The sequence below is a fragment of the Coccidioides immitis genome (assembly GCF_000149335.2).
Source record: "Coccidioides immitis RS genomic scaffold supercont3.2, whole genome shotgun sequence".
NCBI lineage: Eukaryota > Fungi > Ascomycota > Eurotiomycetes > Onygenales > Onygenaceae > Coccidioides > Coccidioides immitis.
In genome coordinates, this window is record NW_004504309.1 from 2591706 (window position 1) to 2607462 (window position 15757).

Here is a 15757-nt window from a genome sequence, read left to right on the forward strand (position 1 = left end):
ATATGACCAGCAAGCGCGAGGCCTTGAAAGATGACACGGCATGGGAACAGATGCAAAAGGCGACTTCAACTAGCACATATGGAGTACATTAGCAACAGGAAACGCAGAGAAAACCTGGCAGACCAAGTAGAAGAGACTCTGTGACTATTGATGAAAACCTATCTAGTTGCAACGGCACCCAGAAATAAAAAAGGATAATAGAAATACGAGGGAAATAAATACAAAAAAAATAAAAAATAAAAAAAATAAAGGGGGATCCACCAAGCCGCACTCCAAAACCGCCCACCATCCCATATGTTACCGATCCAGGCGATAAAAGGCCAAAAAGCGCTCCATCTAACGACCAAAAAGCTAGCCCGCTTTGCCCAACTCAACAAGCATTCTCCAGAAAAAAGAAAACAAATCAACAGTTTCAAAAGCAACCTAAACCACGCTGATTGAAAATAATCCAGGCAGGGGAATACCTCCGCGATACTCCCAATCGTTGCTGCTTTTCTTTTCCAGTTTTCTTTTGCTGAAAAAATTCCATAACCCATTCTTTTTGTACGCTTCTATCAATATCCCATGTACCCAGATGTAGTTGTCCCTTTTTGTTTTTGTAGTTTTTGTTTTCGGCTTCCCTTTTGTTAAAAAAAAATAGTGCGTCACGAAAAAAAAGAAAAGCTTAAAATGGGTACAAGGTGATCTGTGCAATAACCAAAATAAGATGCGGCGCTTTTCCAACCTGATAAAAGTAATTAAAGCCGTAAAGTTCGATTTAGCAATGCCGACCGTGAAATAAACCCGAAGCAAGTCCGTTATCGCTCAATATGCTGACGATGGTAACGACGCGGCCGACTGGAGATCTGCTTTGAAAAGGCATTCCTGAACGACACCATGCTGAAAGCTTCCGTTACATCGGAAATAGTGCAGCCCCAGCCCGTAGAAGCGCAACCACAATGACTGGAGAAAGGGAAGCGAAAGTATAAGGATTGGAACAGAAGGGTTAACAGAAGAAGAAAAATACACAAGTAGCAACTGAGAAAAAGAGAAAAGGGTTGTGCCGGGGCAACACGTGCAGGAGTCCCTAAAGATTGGCTTATATTTATTGGCGGTTTGGCTTCTCAAGCAACAGCATCGCCGCCTCGGCCTGAGACACTTCAGGCTGTCGTCCATATCGTTCATTAATGGAAACGAGTTGCAGGAAGGAATGCAAGACGTTTGCTATCAGCCAATATATCGTCTGGCCAAGATACTCGTTTGATGAAAGTTTTTAGTAGCGAATTACGCCGGGGACTTGCTGTTGGCGGTGCCATTCCTGCGTCCGTGTGTTTCGTCTGCGACTGTCAGTCCGCCGAGACCAGTGGAGAGGAAGGCAAAAGGGTCGGCAGAGGAGTCGTTATTATAAAAGCCACCGTTGGAGGTCCCAACGGGCTGCTGCACTTGGTCGGCCCCTGTAAAAGCAGCTTGGGTAGCAGGATTGCCGAAAGAGGCGGCAGAATGAGAGGCTCCGCCAGATCCATATCCGGTGTTCATTTGACCCATTGGAGGATAGGGTCCGGGTGCAGCTCCAAGCCCTGCTGGCAACCCGTACGTAGTTGGAGGAGCGGCAAACTGTTGACCAAATCCACCGAAGCCCGCTCCAGTAGACGGGAACGGAGCGGCTCCAGGGGCGCTGCTAATGGATCCAGGTCCCATACCAAAGTTGGAAGACGGGTCCATTGGAGAGGGGAAAGCAGAATCTGCCACGACTGCTGCACCGGAGCGAGGGCCACCACATCGGAGACAGTTGATGTTTTTAGCAAAGTTGTGGTAGCCGCAACCTTCGGCACCGCATTTCCAATCACCAGCACGGAACGGGACCACTCCTCCATTACCTCCCATGCCTCTACCATGTCCCATACCATGGCCACCATGGTGACCCATATGGTGGGGTGGAGGAAGCATACTTGGCGGACCATATCCATAGGCATATCCCATTGGATCAGGGCCAGGACCAATGGCAGGATACGAGCAGCGGAAGCAAGCCGTGCGACGCTGAAAGTTGGAAAATCCACACGATGGACAAGTCCAGTCTCCGGGACGAGGACGGTTCTTGCTTGGCGGGAAAGGCGTAAGGATTTCGGCAGCCCGATCAAGGACCCTACTTGATGAAGGTGAAACCTCAATCGCCCTCTCATTCAACGCCCGTCCATTCATGCAAAGACTTTCAGCGGCCTATAAGGAATAAAATTAGGATATGAAATTGTAACAAAATGAAAGAGCACCAAAGAAAGAGATTAGGGCCGGACCACTGCATACCTCTTCGTGAGATGAAAACACAGCGAAGCCAGTACCTGTTGGCTTGTGCTGATCTGGGGTTCGGAGGGTCCAAAACGCAATCGGACGTCCACCAAATTGGGTGAACCAGCTCTCTAATTCCGACTGAGTAGTGTCATGAGGCAGTCCACTCATGTGTAAAACCTTGCTACGCTCCGCCAAAAAGGCACGGACGTCAGCTCTAGCATCCATTGGACGGGTCAGAATCTCGGGGTGCTCGTGAGGTGGCTGCGATTTGCGGATCAGGCCACGGAGAACTCGAGCCAAGGTAATAACCTCCTCCATTGCACGACGTGGTGATGCAGGGGCCAATGCTTGAAGGTGGAACGGGAGGTTGTGCTTAATGGGAGCAGAAGATTGAACGGGCTCCACCTCCAAAGCAGCACAGATATTGGAAAGGTCACTAGGGCCGAACGGAAGGGATTCCGGATGATGCTGCTGCCAGCGTTGATATTCCGTCCGCAAGTCAAAAGTCCGGGAATGCTGAAGGTAAGGAGGAAGGACAACGGCTTTATCCCGGGCCTCGCGAGGGAGCTGAACACGCATATCCCATGAGTCCAATGTTACAAAGGCGAACTCGAGGTTCTTGGACAGGAGGTGTTCCTGTGCGAAGGCATCAAAACGGTTGATCGCATCCCGGAAGGTGCCTGCAGAGCGAACATGCTCCCATGTAAGGGTGGTCAGGCTCGCTAATAACCAGAGTTTTAGCAATTTCTTCCTTGGACAGTGCTAGGGGAATGCTGGAAGGGCTCCGGAGACATACTGCAGAGTGGTGTAATGGGAGTGTTGATTGGCTTGACGAGAACACTCTCTCGGTGGAGCTACCATTTCCCACAATCGGTCAGCAACCCGACAGCTCTCCAATGTGCCATGGGAGACCCAAAAGATCCGAAAACCCACCTCCTCACAAGACTTTGTGTCCAGTAAGATCCATCCCAGCTCGATAACTTCTGCCGAATCCTTGGTGACATAGACGCCATGCTCATCACAGGTGGTGGAAACATGGATCACAATGTATCGGTCCAGCTTTGGAGTTGGGGACTGAATTGCGGATGCCATGGCTCACAATTAAACTGGAGGACTGCAAGACTCGACCAGGGAGGGTCCGGAAGGGGGTGAACAATTGGGGATTGATACGGCCAGCAAGCCGAGAATAAGAAAGCAGAAGAGGCCCGATTGGAGGTACAAGACTCTGTCACCTAAAGAAGGGAGAAACGTAACAAGAGCAGCAAAAGCAAAGGAGAAGAGAAAAAAAGAAAGCCAGAGAAACAACAAAGCGAGAGCGTGAGTGCGAATGAGGCAGATAGAGAGAAGAAGATTACAACAAGGGGAGGGGAGAAAAGGGAGAAGCGTTCGAAGACGTCGGGTGGTGGTGACTTTGGACGTTGAAGAAAAGGGAACAAGTGGAGGCTTTTTTTTTTCTTTTCGAGGGATCGATCGCAGGCGTATTTCCATCCTTACGCCGTAACCAGCCCGTTACCAAACCCGCCTCCGGACCACCAGGGCCACCCGCTTCGACCCTCGGCCAGTCTGGCCAGTGAACAAGCCGTTGGAAATGGTCGATTTTGTATTTCTGGCGCTCTGCCAGCTCACATCGGTGCTCCCTTGGACACCTACAGCAGCGGCTTTAACGCGAGTGTCGTTGTTTTCTATATCCCCGACTGGCTGTCCGTACGTGTATTTTCACTGTATGTAACCTATCCTTCCCGGAATCTCGAGAGCATCGCATCACCAGATTCCACCGCAGACTTGCGAAAAGGGGTTGGCCATTCACCCTCGCTCCTCCAAAGCCCGTCAAAGGTGAACGGAAAACGCCGTTGGCGGGAGGGGAGAGCTCATTAAGTCCACTCCAGCTCTCTTACACTCAGATCACAGAGCACCACATATTTAACCATCAACTTCCGCCGCCCCCTTGGTACGGAGTGACCATTCTGGCCTGAGGTCAGGTATGTACGTACAGGCAGAATCTGAGGCCAGCGCCAAACTCCTACAGAGTACGGAACAATCTCTTGCTGCTCTATTGATCATTGAGTCCGGCTGTCCCCGCTTCCTTGATTTCCTACTTCTGTCAATACTTCTCAGACAGCGGGAACAGCGGGTGACAACCCCTCGATGGTGCACTCGGGCAATGGTTGCTTGACCCTTGCAATTGACTATTCAATTCGACAGACATTGTACCAAAGCCCCTTGGGCTCCGCCTATCCACTAATAATACATCTTCAAAGACAAGACGATAGCAGTTCGAAACGAGCATTCATAACAAATTCGGAGCACGAACGGGAATTGAGTTTCCCGAATATAATGCAAGTACCCAGCTCCGATAATTCCATTGTGCCTCACTCTGTTGAGTTAGCATGAGATACGGGACAAACGATCCTCAGGCGCTACGGACTTCGCAGAAAGGGAACATCGGCAATAGACAGTCCATGCAGAATCCCAACATCCAGAATCGACGATTTATGCCATGTCCTCTTTCGCATACGAGTCTCACTACAAAAGTTTCGGCTCGGGCTGCAGTGTTACTGGTGAACACTTCGGGCTCCAAAATCTAAATGTTACTTCAATGCACTGGCATTCGTCAGCTCTGGAACCAATCCGTGGGATGATAATGCCAGGGTGACGGATCACGACGGCCCAAGAGCGACCAATTTCTTTCTTCTCAGCAAAGCTTGGATCCCTGCAACGCGTTTCAAGGCCACTCCAGCTCTCGTCCAGATCTAACCGCAAAGACCAAGGGCCCTAGGACTTCTCCGCATGCTTAAATTGCTGAGAGTGTTTTTGCAAGATGAGAAATAGGTATAAATATCGAACAGACTTCCCATGCTGGGTGATTATGGGCACTTTTTGCATCGTCCTAGGTGTAACCTGAGCAAGCAACGCGTGTCTTCCATCCACCATGGCTTAGCATTTCGATCTGGTGCTTGGGCACTCCGTATAGGCCTTTTGACTCCCTGCAGTTTTAGGTATAAATAGCAGGTGTCAGCAATCAGTCATATCACGAAATAAGCAATCCTGGTAGTCTTTTTACAAGCATCTGAACGACTTTCTTTGAGTCGGCGTCTTTTTTTCTTCTTTTTTTTTTTTTTCTTTCCCAGAAATAATTTATTTCTCTGCCTAGTTCATGCAGACACTCGGAGAGCCTGTTTATGGAAATGAAATGCCTTTCTGCCTTAACTTTCTTTGGCAAGCTGTGGTGCCGTCTTTCCTACCATCTGCTGGAAAGAGTGCATAACGGACCTCCTAAGTCGACCAGACAAAAGCAGACTTGTGGATCAGTGTTGGCCTCTGTATGAGGCATCATACGTCTGCTACTTAATGCATTTGCGAGAGGAGCTCTGCATTGCTCTACGATGATCTCATTCTAAAAGTTACTCTCCCCATCCATGTTTGGAGTACGGAGTAGATAATCCTATATCACGTCAAGTCCACAACTGGTCGCTATTCAGATATTCCTTTTAAAGTAGAAGATACGGTGCCCGCCTATATAGGTGGGCTATGGGAGTTTTCAAGCGGGTAGACCTCTATCCAGAGAAGCAATTCTCCTCCGCCGGTCCCCCCATCTTATTCTCCGTACTTCTTCTGTCCTTCACTCAGCATTACAGGTCAGCCCGGTCAGTAGTTCTTTATATTTTTACTCTCTATTCACATAGCGGAGCCCGCAAGCCAGTAACAACTTGTATAAGCCATGGCGGTCAAACCAACGCTTCTAGTCAGCTGGCCTGTCCGCCTCCATCTTTTGGCGGCACTTTGCCAGATTACGAATTTTTGTATGCAATTGCGTTGCCTTGATTCTTTTCCCCTTCTCCGGCCGTTCTCCTGCACCAAGTCCATGCACCACCAGCCACACTCACCCTGGTTTGGATTGCCTCGCAGTCCCATGCAATCCCAAGTGGACGTCGTTTGTCGAATCTCAAATAATTTCTCACAAATTAAACTTTTCTGTCCCGACCTTTCCAGTCTCTCGGGTTGGGTCAAGCAGAGGCGTATGTACGTGCCTGATAAAGGGTTCTAGGCAGGCTGCCTTTCAGTAAAGTGTGGCTATTGGCAAGAGAAAGATGCTGTGAAGAGAGATTGAAAATCATCCATGGCTCCAGAGTGTGTATAATAAATGAAAGAATTATACGTAGTTAGCCTTTGGTAAAGGTTAGTTCTTTGCCTGCTGTCTGTTATTAATCACAGTGGCAAGAAATTGGGGTGCTATCCTCCTGTCTCTATCCCGCAAACTTGGAGGAGGGTTTGTGCTGGTGATGCTTCAATATCGCCCGACAGGGAGTCTTCGTGCTTGCCAACAAGCTATTCGTCTTAATGATTGGCCATATTTGTCTGTCCGGAAGTCTGAAAAGAGCTTTCCGAGTTTCTGATTTGCAATTGGGCTGTCTTTCACTCAGAAAAGCCCTTCTGTCCCACTCACCGGGACCATGAGTGGGTTTATCAAGGGCCGGTGGGTGGTGAAGAGCCCACGGCGGCACACAAGGGATCAGCGACGATGAAACAGAACACAGTCCTAGCCGCCGTCACTTGCTAGCCGTCTCTCCATGTGAATAAAGGTTTCGCCCATTCATTTGTTTAGAAATTTCTCGGATGTTACTTCAGCTCTCAAACATCCCTTACCTTGTTTGACTAAATTCTCCGCCCATGTGCTGCCAGATCTCGCTCTCGAAAAGAGCTTCATTCATCCACACATACCCCTCTAAGTCCTCCTCACTTTCTAAAAGGTCTCGGTCCCAGCAGTCATCAAGCAACCTTGTGAGAGATGGGTTTCTTCAAGCGTCTCCGATCTAAAGTCAAAAATTCCGGTAGAAGCAAAAAGTCAGGGTACCTTGATCAAGATGCATATGATCAGTACTGCGGCAGACCTGCTAGGGACTACACAAAAAGGCTCCCCCCAACGTTGCTCCACAGCATCTTTGCCAGTGTATGCCCGCATTCGCTCGATGATTCTCTTACCTCGTCAGAGGAGTCAGTCACGGTAAATGACTGTATGCTTTGTGATATGCGCGACCTGGCTCACTGTGCGCTTGCTTGCCGCGCATGGTGCCGTGTTGCCCAGGAATTACTGTACGTCCTTATTTTCCCGCCCATAGGGGTTGGAGTTATTTTGCTTCGTGCAAGATAGCCGCATCAGTCGAAAGCTAACTGACGTCACACCGTCGTGGACTGTAGATATCAGCATGTCCGCATCGACGCCGTCCACTACTGCGAACTCGAGATCGAATTGGCCGCGAAGCGAAAGAAGTCCTCATGGTTAAACCACAATGCAGATCCTATCGATGCCCCGAGAACACGTCTACTGCTATTTATGCGGACCGTCAGAGAGTCAACGGACCTAGGAGAGCTGGTTCTCTCCTTGCGCATGCCCTACATGACACGGGAAGCGAGCAAGAGCGAGATAGCACGGACAATTTCTGTTCTTCCAAATTTACGATATGTCGACCTGCCGGCTGGAGTTTTCACGGACGATGCAGCGTCGCATTTCCTCAAGGTGGAATTGATGGCCAGGTGCCCCGATCTTCGCCGCATGAAATACGCTCATGGATCCGAACGGAGCCTTTCTACGATCCCGCACAAGCAACCTTGGGCAAATATCGAAGTCCTGGAACTCTCCAAGATCGCTGTCGAGCCGTCGTTGCTGCGCCAAGTGCTCGGCTGCTTCCCGCAACTACAAGACCTGAAGCTAGAGGAAATGCAATGGCTGGAGAGCTCCATTTTCGAGCTCATGCCTTCGTCGCCACCGTTTCCATCGTTGCAGCGACTTACCCTGCAAGATACCCCGAACGTCACCGCCAGGGGGCTAGCGGCCTACCTTTCTACACCTCAGAATATCCGTGCTCTGAAGCACCTTTCACTCCTTACCACCGGCGTTGTGCCACAAGAGCTACATGAAATCCTAACGCGAGCCACCTCCCTCGAAACACTGTCTATAATCTACGAAGTCACCCGTGCGTTTCCGACCGGAAGCGTCCCACTCCTGTGTTCCACATCCTTAACACTCCTCCACTACGAAATCACCTCCGAGCCGGGCGCCTATGGTGCTCAGCCAGTCTCCGCGTCGTACTACACATACCTGATGTCGTCTCTCCTCGCGGGCGACCTTCCGGCCTTAAACGTCCTTTACGTGCGTGACGCCCACTTCTCAGAGACATTAATGCTCGCCCCTCCACCGCGACTGCTAGGCGGCGGCGAAGGCGGTCCCCAGTCAGTCGGGAGAGGTTTCAACCAGTTGCTCGCTGTGTACAGCAAGGGTATGGACGAGCTGGAGTGGAACTTCACGACCTATGAACCTTTCGCTGGTTCTGAACGGCGTACAAGTGTTGCACGACCGCTCAGCCTCCACGGGGCGCAGCTAGGGCCGAGCTGGGGGGAGAACGCCCGTGAGAGTGTGCTTATGAATAACGGGGTCAACGGGTTTCTCGCTGTACCGTCAGACCAGCGGCCGAAGAGTAGCAGTGGATGGTCGCAAAAGGGCGCGCCGAGGGATCTATGGCGGTAGATGCTCGAGTGTTCACGCGGCTATCTTTTTGATTTTTTTTAGCTTCCTTTTTCCTTTTCTTATTCCTTTTCTGTGTCGACGGCTGGAATGACGACGTAATGACTAATGTGCCTTTATTCTTGCGCATCTGCATAGCTAATTGGAATTTTGTTCCTTCTCTTTGTGAAACTGAGCTGTTTTATACTATGGAATAAATGGAAAGCGCCGGTGCTTGGATTTGTTTTGTGACTTTCTCGATCCGGCTAAGTTAACCAGGGAAAATTCCTGATTACATAATCTTAAACCAAACAATGCAAACAGTATTTGTCGGCCCAAAAGCAGCAGCGACGACCGTGGTCCACTCCACTTCCCTTGTTCGAGATCCAGCCAATCAGGCTCCGCCAAAATAGGTCTCGCTTAACACTAGCGCCATCCTGTCGGAGGTATAAATAGGCCGCCTCCCCTCCACCGCCCCCGCGAAGTTTTCCTCCTCTTTTTTCTTCTTTTCTTCTCCATCCGAGTGCACGGGTCTTACGTTTCCAGTGAAGGTTCGCCTGAGGCAACGTTTTTGCTAGTTGAAAACTACAAACTTAGACCGCTCCAGTTGGTCTTCGGATCGGCTGGTAATTTTTGAAAAAATTTATCTTTAAATCCCTCCTGGATGAACTGACCATAGTGGTTTATGTCTCCGGATATAGGGGCTTCAAGACCTTAAGTGGCTTGACTTGGGGGACTTCGCAACGAACCTGAGTCGCTTCTTGTGGTTGAAACTGTTGGCTTATTATCTTCTTTTCACTGGTTTGGTCTCCTTGCGAGGCCTTGCAGAGAAGGGAATACGGAATTGGTCTTGGGGCTTTGTGTGTTTGGACGGGCGGGAGAGAGGCTGTCGTAAGGGGAGAATTTGGCATACCACCTATAATTTGTCACATCTACTGAGGTGCTGCAGAGTATGTACAGTAAGGTTCGAAACCGCCTTCCATTTCCCACAAGCCAGACTCAGTTTCCAAACCCTAACGCCAAGGTGCTAATTAATGAACTAGCCCTATATAGTTAGCGTCTATTCTAGATGTATTTGGAAACTTGAACGTAACAAGCCTGAACCAAACATAGACAAAATGCCATGGTTCGGTATTGTATCAAAAATACATGCTACCTCATTCCCCCACCTCCATCATTGAACCAAAGGCAACATCCATAATTTACACAGAAATGCGCTTGGCACGGGTAACCACTATCTGCACTAAATGGCGCGAAATCTTGAAGATTGGAAGCAGAAATTAATCAGTTGTATAATACACAGCAAAAAATTTACTACTGCTCAGATTGCTGATGCTGCTGAATGCAGTGAGTGTTCAGTCACAAATATTTGCACAAACTTATGGTTGTTTGGCAGTGAAAGGCCACTGCTGAATTGTGAAGATCATCCACAAAGCATGACTCTATCTATGCTTGAAGCTCTTTGTGATCATCTCACCAAAAAGCCTGACCTATATCTTGAAGAGATGGTGGTTTTTTTGTATGATAAATTCAACATTTCAATATTACTTTCCAGTATTAAAAGAACTCTTTCCTCTGAAGACTGGACAAAAAAGAAATGCCAATAAAGAGCAAAAGAGCAGAATCCAGATTTACAAGATTTCTATCTTCACAAACTATCTGATTTCCATTCATATCATCTGATTTATGTTGATGAGTCTGGGTGTGACAAACAGATAGGATTTAGAAGGACAGGTTAGTCTTCAGTTGGAGTGACACTAGTTCAAGTAACAAGACTCCATCAGGATCAACATTATCAGATCTTGCCTGCCTATACTCAAGATGGTATCATTCTTTCTTATATCTTTACAGGCTCAACCAATGCTGCTGTTTTTGAAGACTTCATTAAGCAGCTTCTCCAGCATTGTGGAAGATAGCCAGACCCAAAGTCTGTGCTTGTTATGAATAACACATCTTTTCATTACTCTGACAAGATTATGAAGATGTGCTCTGAAGCAGGAGTGAAAGTGTTGTACCTACCACCATATTCACCAGACTTGAATCCCATCAAGAAGTTCTTTGCAGAGCTGAAAAGTTACATTAAGCAAAACTGGCATTCATATGAGATGTTTCCTGATCAAGGTTTTGATACCTTCCTTCAAAGATGCGTCAATGTGGTTGGTGAGAGAAAAGAGAGTGCCGAAGGTCACTTTCGACATGCTGGTCTAACGATTGAAGAACATAATGAGGAGATACATGTATGAGTTGGAAGAGCCTTCACATTTACTTTTAACGTGCTGCAGGCAAGAATAATTCATTCGAAGTTTTCGTCCATCGTACATCCTACCACTTTTTCCTGCAATTTCTGGCGATATGACCTAGCTTTCCACAATTAAAACATAGCCCACCCAGTCTCCGTTCCTCATGAAGTTGATCTTCAGTCTGCTTTGCTCTCCTGATCATACCCTCCAGAGTACTAGGCATCTCCCCACACTGAGAAATCCTATTCTGAATTTCGTCTTTAAGCCCCACGAAGAAAAGAGACGCATGGTATGTCTCCCGTGAAATCTTGCTTCTGAGCCACTCAAATTCTGCGGCATAATCTGCTGCACTTCCGATTTGCACAAGGCGCTGAAATCTGATAGCGGCTTCCATTTCGGTGAGGCTCGCATCTGGTGTGAACATTTTTCCTAGTAATAATTTATAGTTAGCACAATCATATCAGCATGGTGAAGGATACCAAAATTACCGGGCGGCCGTCAAGAGCTGATAATCAGTGTAGGCTATTCGAAGGGTAATAGGTGACGGTACTTTAAGAGGTTCTCTTGGTAAGACCTACTCATGGGGCCCTGCAATAAACCAAGAATAGGGAAACAGCACAGCGAAAGTGCACGTTAATTTTCCTATAGGAAAGTCGCACCGAACTGGTGATTAGACCATAGTTTTATATTGGAGTCAAATTCTCGATGCTGCCCCCCTTCTCTCTCCATGAACTTTCCTGCGTCCGTCGTGGCAGGCAGAGATTGGTGTTTCTAACACAGCCAGCCTTGTTCACGATAGAGCGGATTGGTTATATCTAGGTAGGTCAGGGGCACGTGCCATATGGGATAACTAGCGGGTACCGACGCCAAATTGGATTTGGGACAGGTCTGGCTCGGACTGTCTATCAAAACAAACAAGGCAAGCAAGACCAACTCTCATCATCCCGTGGCTTAGAATGAGCTACAACCGAAAGTTTTTCCAGCCTACAACAGTACCACCTGCGAAGAATCTCCGCAAAACTCAGGGAGCTTCTGCATCACAGCAGACACCAGCACAACCCCTGGGAGCTGAAGATTGCGTAGTAACAGCCAACTGCGAGCAAAGCTTGCGCCGCTTTGATGGTCTCACTTCTGCTCGCAACATAATCGTCGTCCAAGTTGTCGGAGGCATTGCTCTGGCTCTGGTTGCCTGTTTCGCGCTGGATAGATAGGATGACACATGGGTGAGGAGGAAAGATGGGATACATCATGTACAGTAGAATATGTACGCTTGTTTGAGTCTCCCTTTTGGAAGGTCGGCTTCCTAAGACGCGGACAGTGAGATTGTGAGCGAACAGTAAGGGATTCATATTTTAGGAGGACATACCAAACACATTTTAAGGCCTTCAACTGTTTCTTCTTCCTCGTCCAAAAAAGCTCGCTCTCTGTCTGTGATGCGGTGCTCGTCATAGGTATTTGCTCGATTAAAATCAATCCAAACAACCCGCTCAGGGTCGTCCTTGACGATGAGCATGTTCCTGGGTTTTGGGTCTCCATGCTCTACAAGCGCTTTGTGTATCTCACGGATGCCCTCAAGAAATTTGTTCATCCGAGCTTGTGTGTAGTTGTTAAGGCCGAGCATCTCAAGGTTTGGGATGTATTCCAGGAAGATGGCACTGGGTGGGTATTCATCGTTGACAAACGTGCGTAGGTAAGGCTGGCATGGCTTTGGATCAAACTTGACCATGGTGCCAAAGAATTGAGGGACGATCCGTTGCTCACATATTCCTCGCTCTTTCAAACGACGGTAGGCAGTCGACTCAAGGATGTGGATGTTGAGTTCGCGATCTGGCTCATAGTATCGTCGTGGACCTCGTCCGTGATGCTATCACTTTGTAATTAGTTGTATACCAGCTAGAGCATACAGTAATCAATCAATGGCCTGGCCTATGGCTCAGACAGGGCCCTCACCACTTTCATGACACATTGCTGTCCGCGAACAACAGTGAGGAATACCTCAGAGAACTCAGAGGCAAAAAGCTTTTTCTTGAAGACAACTTCAGCTGGTCTGACATTGTCCAGCTCCATTTTTTGTCTCTTCCCTTTCCTCTTTCTTTTCAGTGGAAGTGTGACCATGCACGGCTGCCAGAGCAGGACGAAGGACAAGCGATTGGTTGTTTGTTTTGGAAATTCTTGTTTGACATATTTGCTTTGTTTAAGTAAGCTACGCCCGGAAAATGGCGCAGCCAAGCCGGCAAGCGCAGGATCCCTTGTGGGACGAGCCGCAAATCCCAGTAGTCAGGCAGCAATGCAGAGGTAAAGTTATGACCGGATTAGCCCAGCTGCATGCGCCTCTCTGGAGCTGGCGCTTGCTTGCTAGAAGCGGAAGGAGAGAAACAACAAGTGGTGGCAGCCTTCTATTTTGTGCCAGCAAACCTGGAAGAAGAGGGGTTTGTGTAGTCTTTCAGATTTTCGGATATAAAATTCGCGTGGGATGCCCAAGTTGATCTGTTACCCAGCAAAGACTAAAACACTTCTTCCTCACATATATATATAAATATATATTTCAAAATGGCGAATCAGATATCGCTTTTGACCTATTTGCAAAATGCCTTGCCCGCAATTCCAACAAATGCGCCCCCGGTTCCAGGGCCCAACACCACCAATGGTGCATACAACGCAAACGATATCCAAACCACAGCAGTCTGGAATGGTTTCAACTTGAATATCCTTCTTCCAGCATTCCAGAATCTCTTAGCTCAAGTGCACCTTATGCCAGACCCTATGCCAGCATCCCCACCACGTCCCATCACGGCAGAGAATGCCCTCAGAAGTAAAGTTTCTGAATACGTCTTTCCCAGAGTGCGACGAGCCCTTCGAGCTGCTTTTGACCATTTGGGCCTGGCCAACTAGCTGAACGGTCTAACTCCTGTCTCGTTGGATGTTGGAGAGAGCGCGGAAATCATTGACGGCTTCAAGCCGGACACCGCTTATTTTGAAGTGGCACTGCCAGCGGGCACTGGTCCCAACCGCGCTCCAGGGGATATTAAGCCATCCTGGAAATGGAATACGCCGATGGCCACCAATTTAATCCCAGGAGTTCGCAAGGAGTATCGCCAAGCACTCAGCCAGGTCAACTGGTACATGAAGCAGCACAAGGCTCGATATGGTTTCCTTCTTACGGATGTTGAATTAGTCGTGTTCCGACGCCTGGACGACAATGGCAACCTCGAGCTTGCTCCAGCAATCCCCTTCACGGCTGGTGGCACACCAACACAGCCTCAGTTGACGGTAATTTTTGCACTCTGGTGCCTCGGAATGATGGCTGCACATGATGGGCCCGGTGGATGGGAGATGTGATGTGGCACTGGCTCTGAGCCATTATATGGGCTGATTTTATGCAGTACTGTTCCAGTTTGAGCTCTGATTTGCTGTCAGATAAAAGATGTGTTTACTGAAGACAGAGTGTGAAAATTGATATGTTGGTGGCTTACTATAAAACAACTCGTTGAGGGTACGGTAAAAAAATAGCTGAGACCACCTTCAGTAAACACTCGAATCCTCCCTGCAGGCCAGCTTACTCGCTTATTGAATGCTGCAATCCTCGACCTTTAATGTAGCAAAGGCAAGGAGATCTTGGCCCTTATTCTTTCAAAGTGCATATATTTCTTTGGATACACAGGCCAGGTATAATTCTCTGCTCAGCCATTATTAACACCTAAGTTACACCTTCATTCATATGACCAGCAAGGTTCAAAGCAAAACTAATTTCCAATTAGCCTACCACTTCATAAAGTTGGTCTTGAAGGATACTGCACCACAACTTAATCGGCCATTTCATCAAAATTCTCCTCAACACGTCCCTGGTGGGACAATATTCTCTTCGCAATGGTGGCCCATTCATGGATATCTTGAATGAAATGTCGTGCAGTTCCCTTCATTACTTCTTGTTCAAGAAGGAACTTAACATGTTCCTGATCTTCATACACCAGTTCAAGGTCAAGACCATGTGAGAGAGTTATATCACATGCCTTTCTCCAATCAGCTTTATGTGTCTCATCAGTCACTTGTTGTTCCTGCCATTTGCAGTATTCCTTCACAGCTTCATCTTGGGGCCTGGATAATTTGAGTTGTTCATTGGAATGTTCAAACTCAGGTGATGAAATGGCCGCGACGGAGCCATGAGTGCTATGCCCTGGTAGAACATTGATGTTAATTGGAGGATATGGAGCCCCTGCTGTGATATTATGAGCTTTTCCTGATCCCTTTTCAAATCTTCTTTGAGCCTCCATGTATAACACTTCTCGGATATTGTCAGGGACATCTTGGTGATTTTCTAGTTTCCCGCCATTATCCACATGTTTAATAAGGCTTGTCAGATGAGTTGTTCTAAGTTTGTAGTGCTTCCTCTGCTTAGGATCCTGCCAGCACCACTGTCCATAGTGGCATAAGGGTACAGAACATCACATGAGATTGTACACATGCCTCCAGATTGAAGGTTGTCCAGAGCTCTCCTCTTCAGCATCAATCTGTGCATCTTGTTTGGCAAGCATTCTTCTGATTGCTGAAGAAGTATTTTGTTTGCCTACTTTTTTGGACACGTGTGTAGGGCAATTGTTGTCATGCATATATTTAAAAGAAATAGAAACTGTGGGCTTTTTACCCATGTGGATCAGATTGCTCCACTTGCAGAGCTGCCTCTCCACTGGTATCCAGTCAATGTTAGTAGATTTATAGAGTTTCTCAAGATTGCTCTGAGAACAATCCTTTACTC

At 48.0% G+C, this 15757-nt stretch overlaps 6 protein-coding genes across 6 annotated transcripts; 3 read left to right on the forward strand and 3 right to left on the reverse strand.

Moving 5' to 3' along the window:
- Window positions 1-120: 120 nt before the first annotated feature.
- Window positions 121-3675, reverse strand: CIMG_06432 (RNA binding protein). Its single transcript, XM_001242535.2, has 4 exons — window positions 3199-3675; window positions 3062-3119; window positions 2281-2987; window positions 121-2196 (listed from the first exon to the last, which is right to left on the reverse strand). Exons 1-4 carry the CDS (start codon window positions 3355-3357, stop codon window positions 1264-1266), a joined length of 1857 nt encoding a protein of 618 aa, XP_001242536.1. The 5' UTR covers window positions 3358-3675; the 3' UTR covers window positions 121-1263.
- Window positions 3676-5983: 2308 nt separating this feature from the next.
- On the forward strand, window positions 5984-6659 carry CIMG_06434 (uncharacterized protein; the record flags this gene model as incomplete). The annotated part of the gene is made up of 3 exons (XM_001242537.2): window positions 5984-6065; window positions 6256-6285; window positions 6478-6659. 3 exons carry the CDS (start codon window positions 5984-5986, stop codon window positions 6657-6659), a joined length of 294 nt encoding a protein of 97 aa, XP_001242538.2.
- Window positions 6660-7051: 392 nt separating this feature from the next.
- On the forward strand, window positions 7052-8788 carry CIMG_06435 (F-box domain-containing protein; the record flags this gene model as incomplete). Its single annotated transcript, XM_001242538.1, has 2 exons — window positions 7052-7356; window positions 7462-8788. The coding sequence occupies 2 exons, from the start codon at window positions 7052-7054 to the stop codon at window positions 8786-8788; spliced, it is 1632 nt and encodes a 543-aa protein (XP_001242539.1).
- A 2269-nt stretch (window positions 8789-11057) lies between these two features.
- Window positions 11058-11428, reverse strand: CIMG_06436 (uncharacterized protein; the record flags this gene model as incomplete). The annotated part of the gene is made up of 2 exons (XM_001242539.2): window positions 11058-11125; window positions 11209-11428. 2 exons carry the CDS (start codon window positions 11426-11428, stop codon window positions 11058-11060), a joined length of 288 nt encoding a protein of 95 aa, XP_001242540.2.
- A 274-nt stretch (window positions 11429-11702) lies between these two features.
- CIMG_06437 (uncharacterized protein) lies at window positions 11703-13095 on the reverse strand. The gene is made up of 3 exons (XM_001242540.2): window positions 12955-13095; window positions 12371-12868; window positions 11703-12303 (listed from the first exon to the last, which is right to left on the reverse strand). The coding sequence occupies exons 1-3, from the start codon at window positions 13069-13071 to the stop codon at window positions 12130-12132; spliced, it is 789 nt and encodes a 262-aa protein (XP_001242541.2). The 5' UTR covers window positions 13072-13095; the 3' UTR covers window positions 11703-12129.
- A 459-nt stretch (window positions 13096-13554) lies between these two features.
- On the forward strand, window positions 13555-14429 carry CIMG_06438 (uncharacterized protein; the record flags this gene model as incomplete). The annotated part of the gene is made up of 2 exons (XM_001242541.2): window positions 13555-13845; window positions 13897-14429. The coding sequence occupies 2 exons, from the start codon at window positions 13555-13557 to the stop codon at window positions 14341-14343; spliced, it is 738 nt and encodes a 245-aa protein (XP_001242542.1). The 3' UTR covers window positions 14344-14429.
- Window positions 14430-15757: the final 1328 nt, after the last annotated feature.

Excerpts from the sequence above, each read along its gene's own strand:
- CIMG_06432 (XM_001242535.2), bottom strand. The coding sequence starts at position 3,357 with ATGGCATCCGCAATTCAGTCCCCAACTCCAAAGCTGGACCGATACATT. Across the intron at positions 3,120-3,198 it reads ACACAAAGTCTTGTGAGGAG|CTCCACCGAGAGAGTGTTCT; the intron begins GTGGGTTTTCGG and ends GGGAAATGGTAG. Across the intron at positions 2,988-3,061 it reads TCCCATTACACCACTCTGCA|CGAGCCTGACCACCCTTACA; the intron begins GTATGTCTCCGG and ends TCTGGTTATTAG.
- CIMG_06437 (XM_001242540.2), bottom strand. The coding sequence starts at position 13,071 with ATGGAGCTGGACAATGTCAGACCAGCTGAAGTTGTCTTCAAGAAAAAG. Across the intron at positions 12,869-12,954 it reads AGCAATGTGTCATGAAAGTG|CATCACGGACGAGGTCCACG; the intron begins GTGAGGGCCCTG and ends ACAAAGTGATAG. Across the intron at positions 12,304-12,370 it reads AAGGCCTTAAAATGTGTTTG|CCGACCTTCCAAAAGGGAGA; the intron begins GTATGTCCTCCT and ends CGTCTTAGGAAG.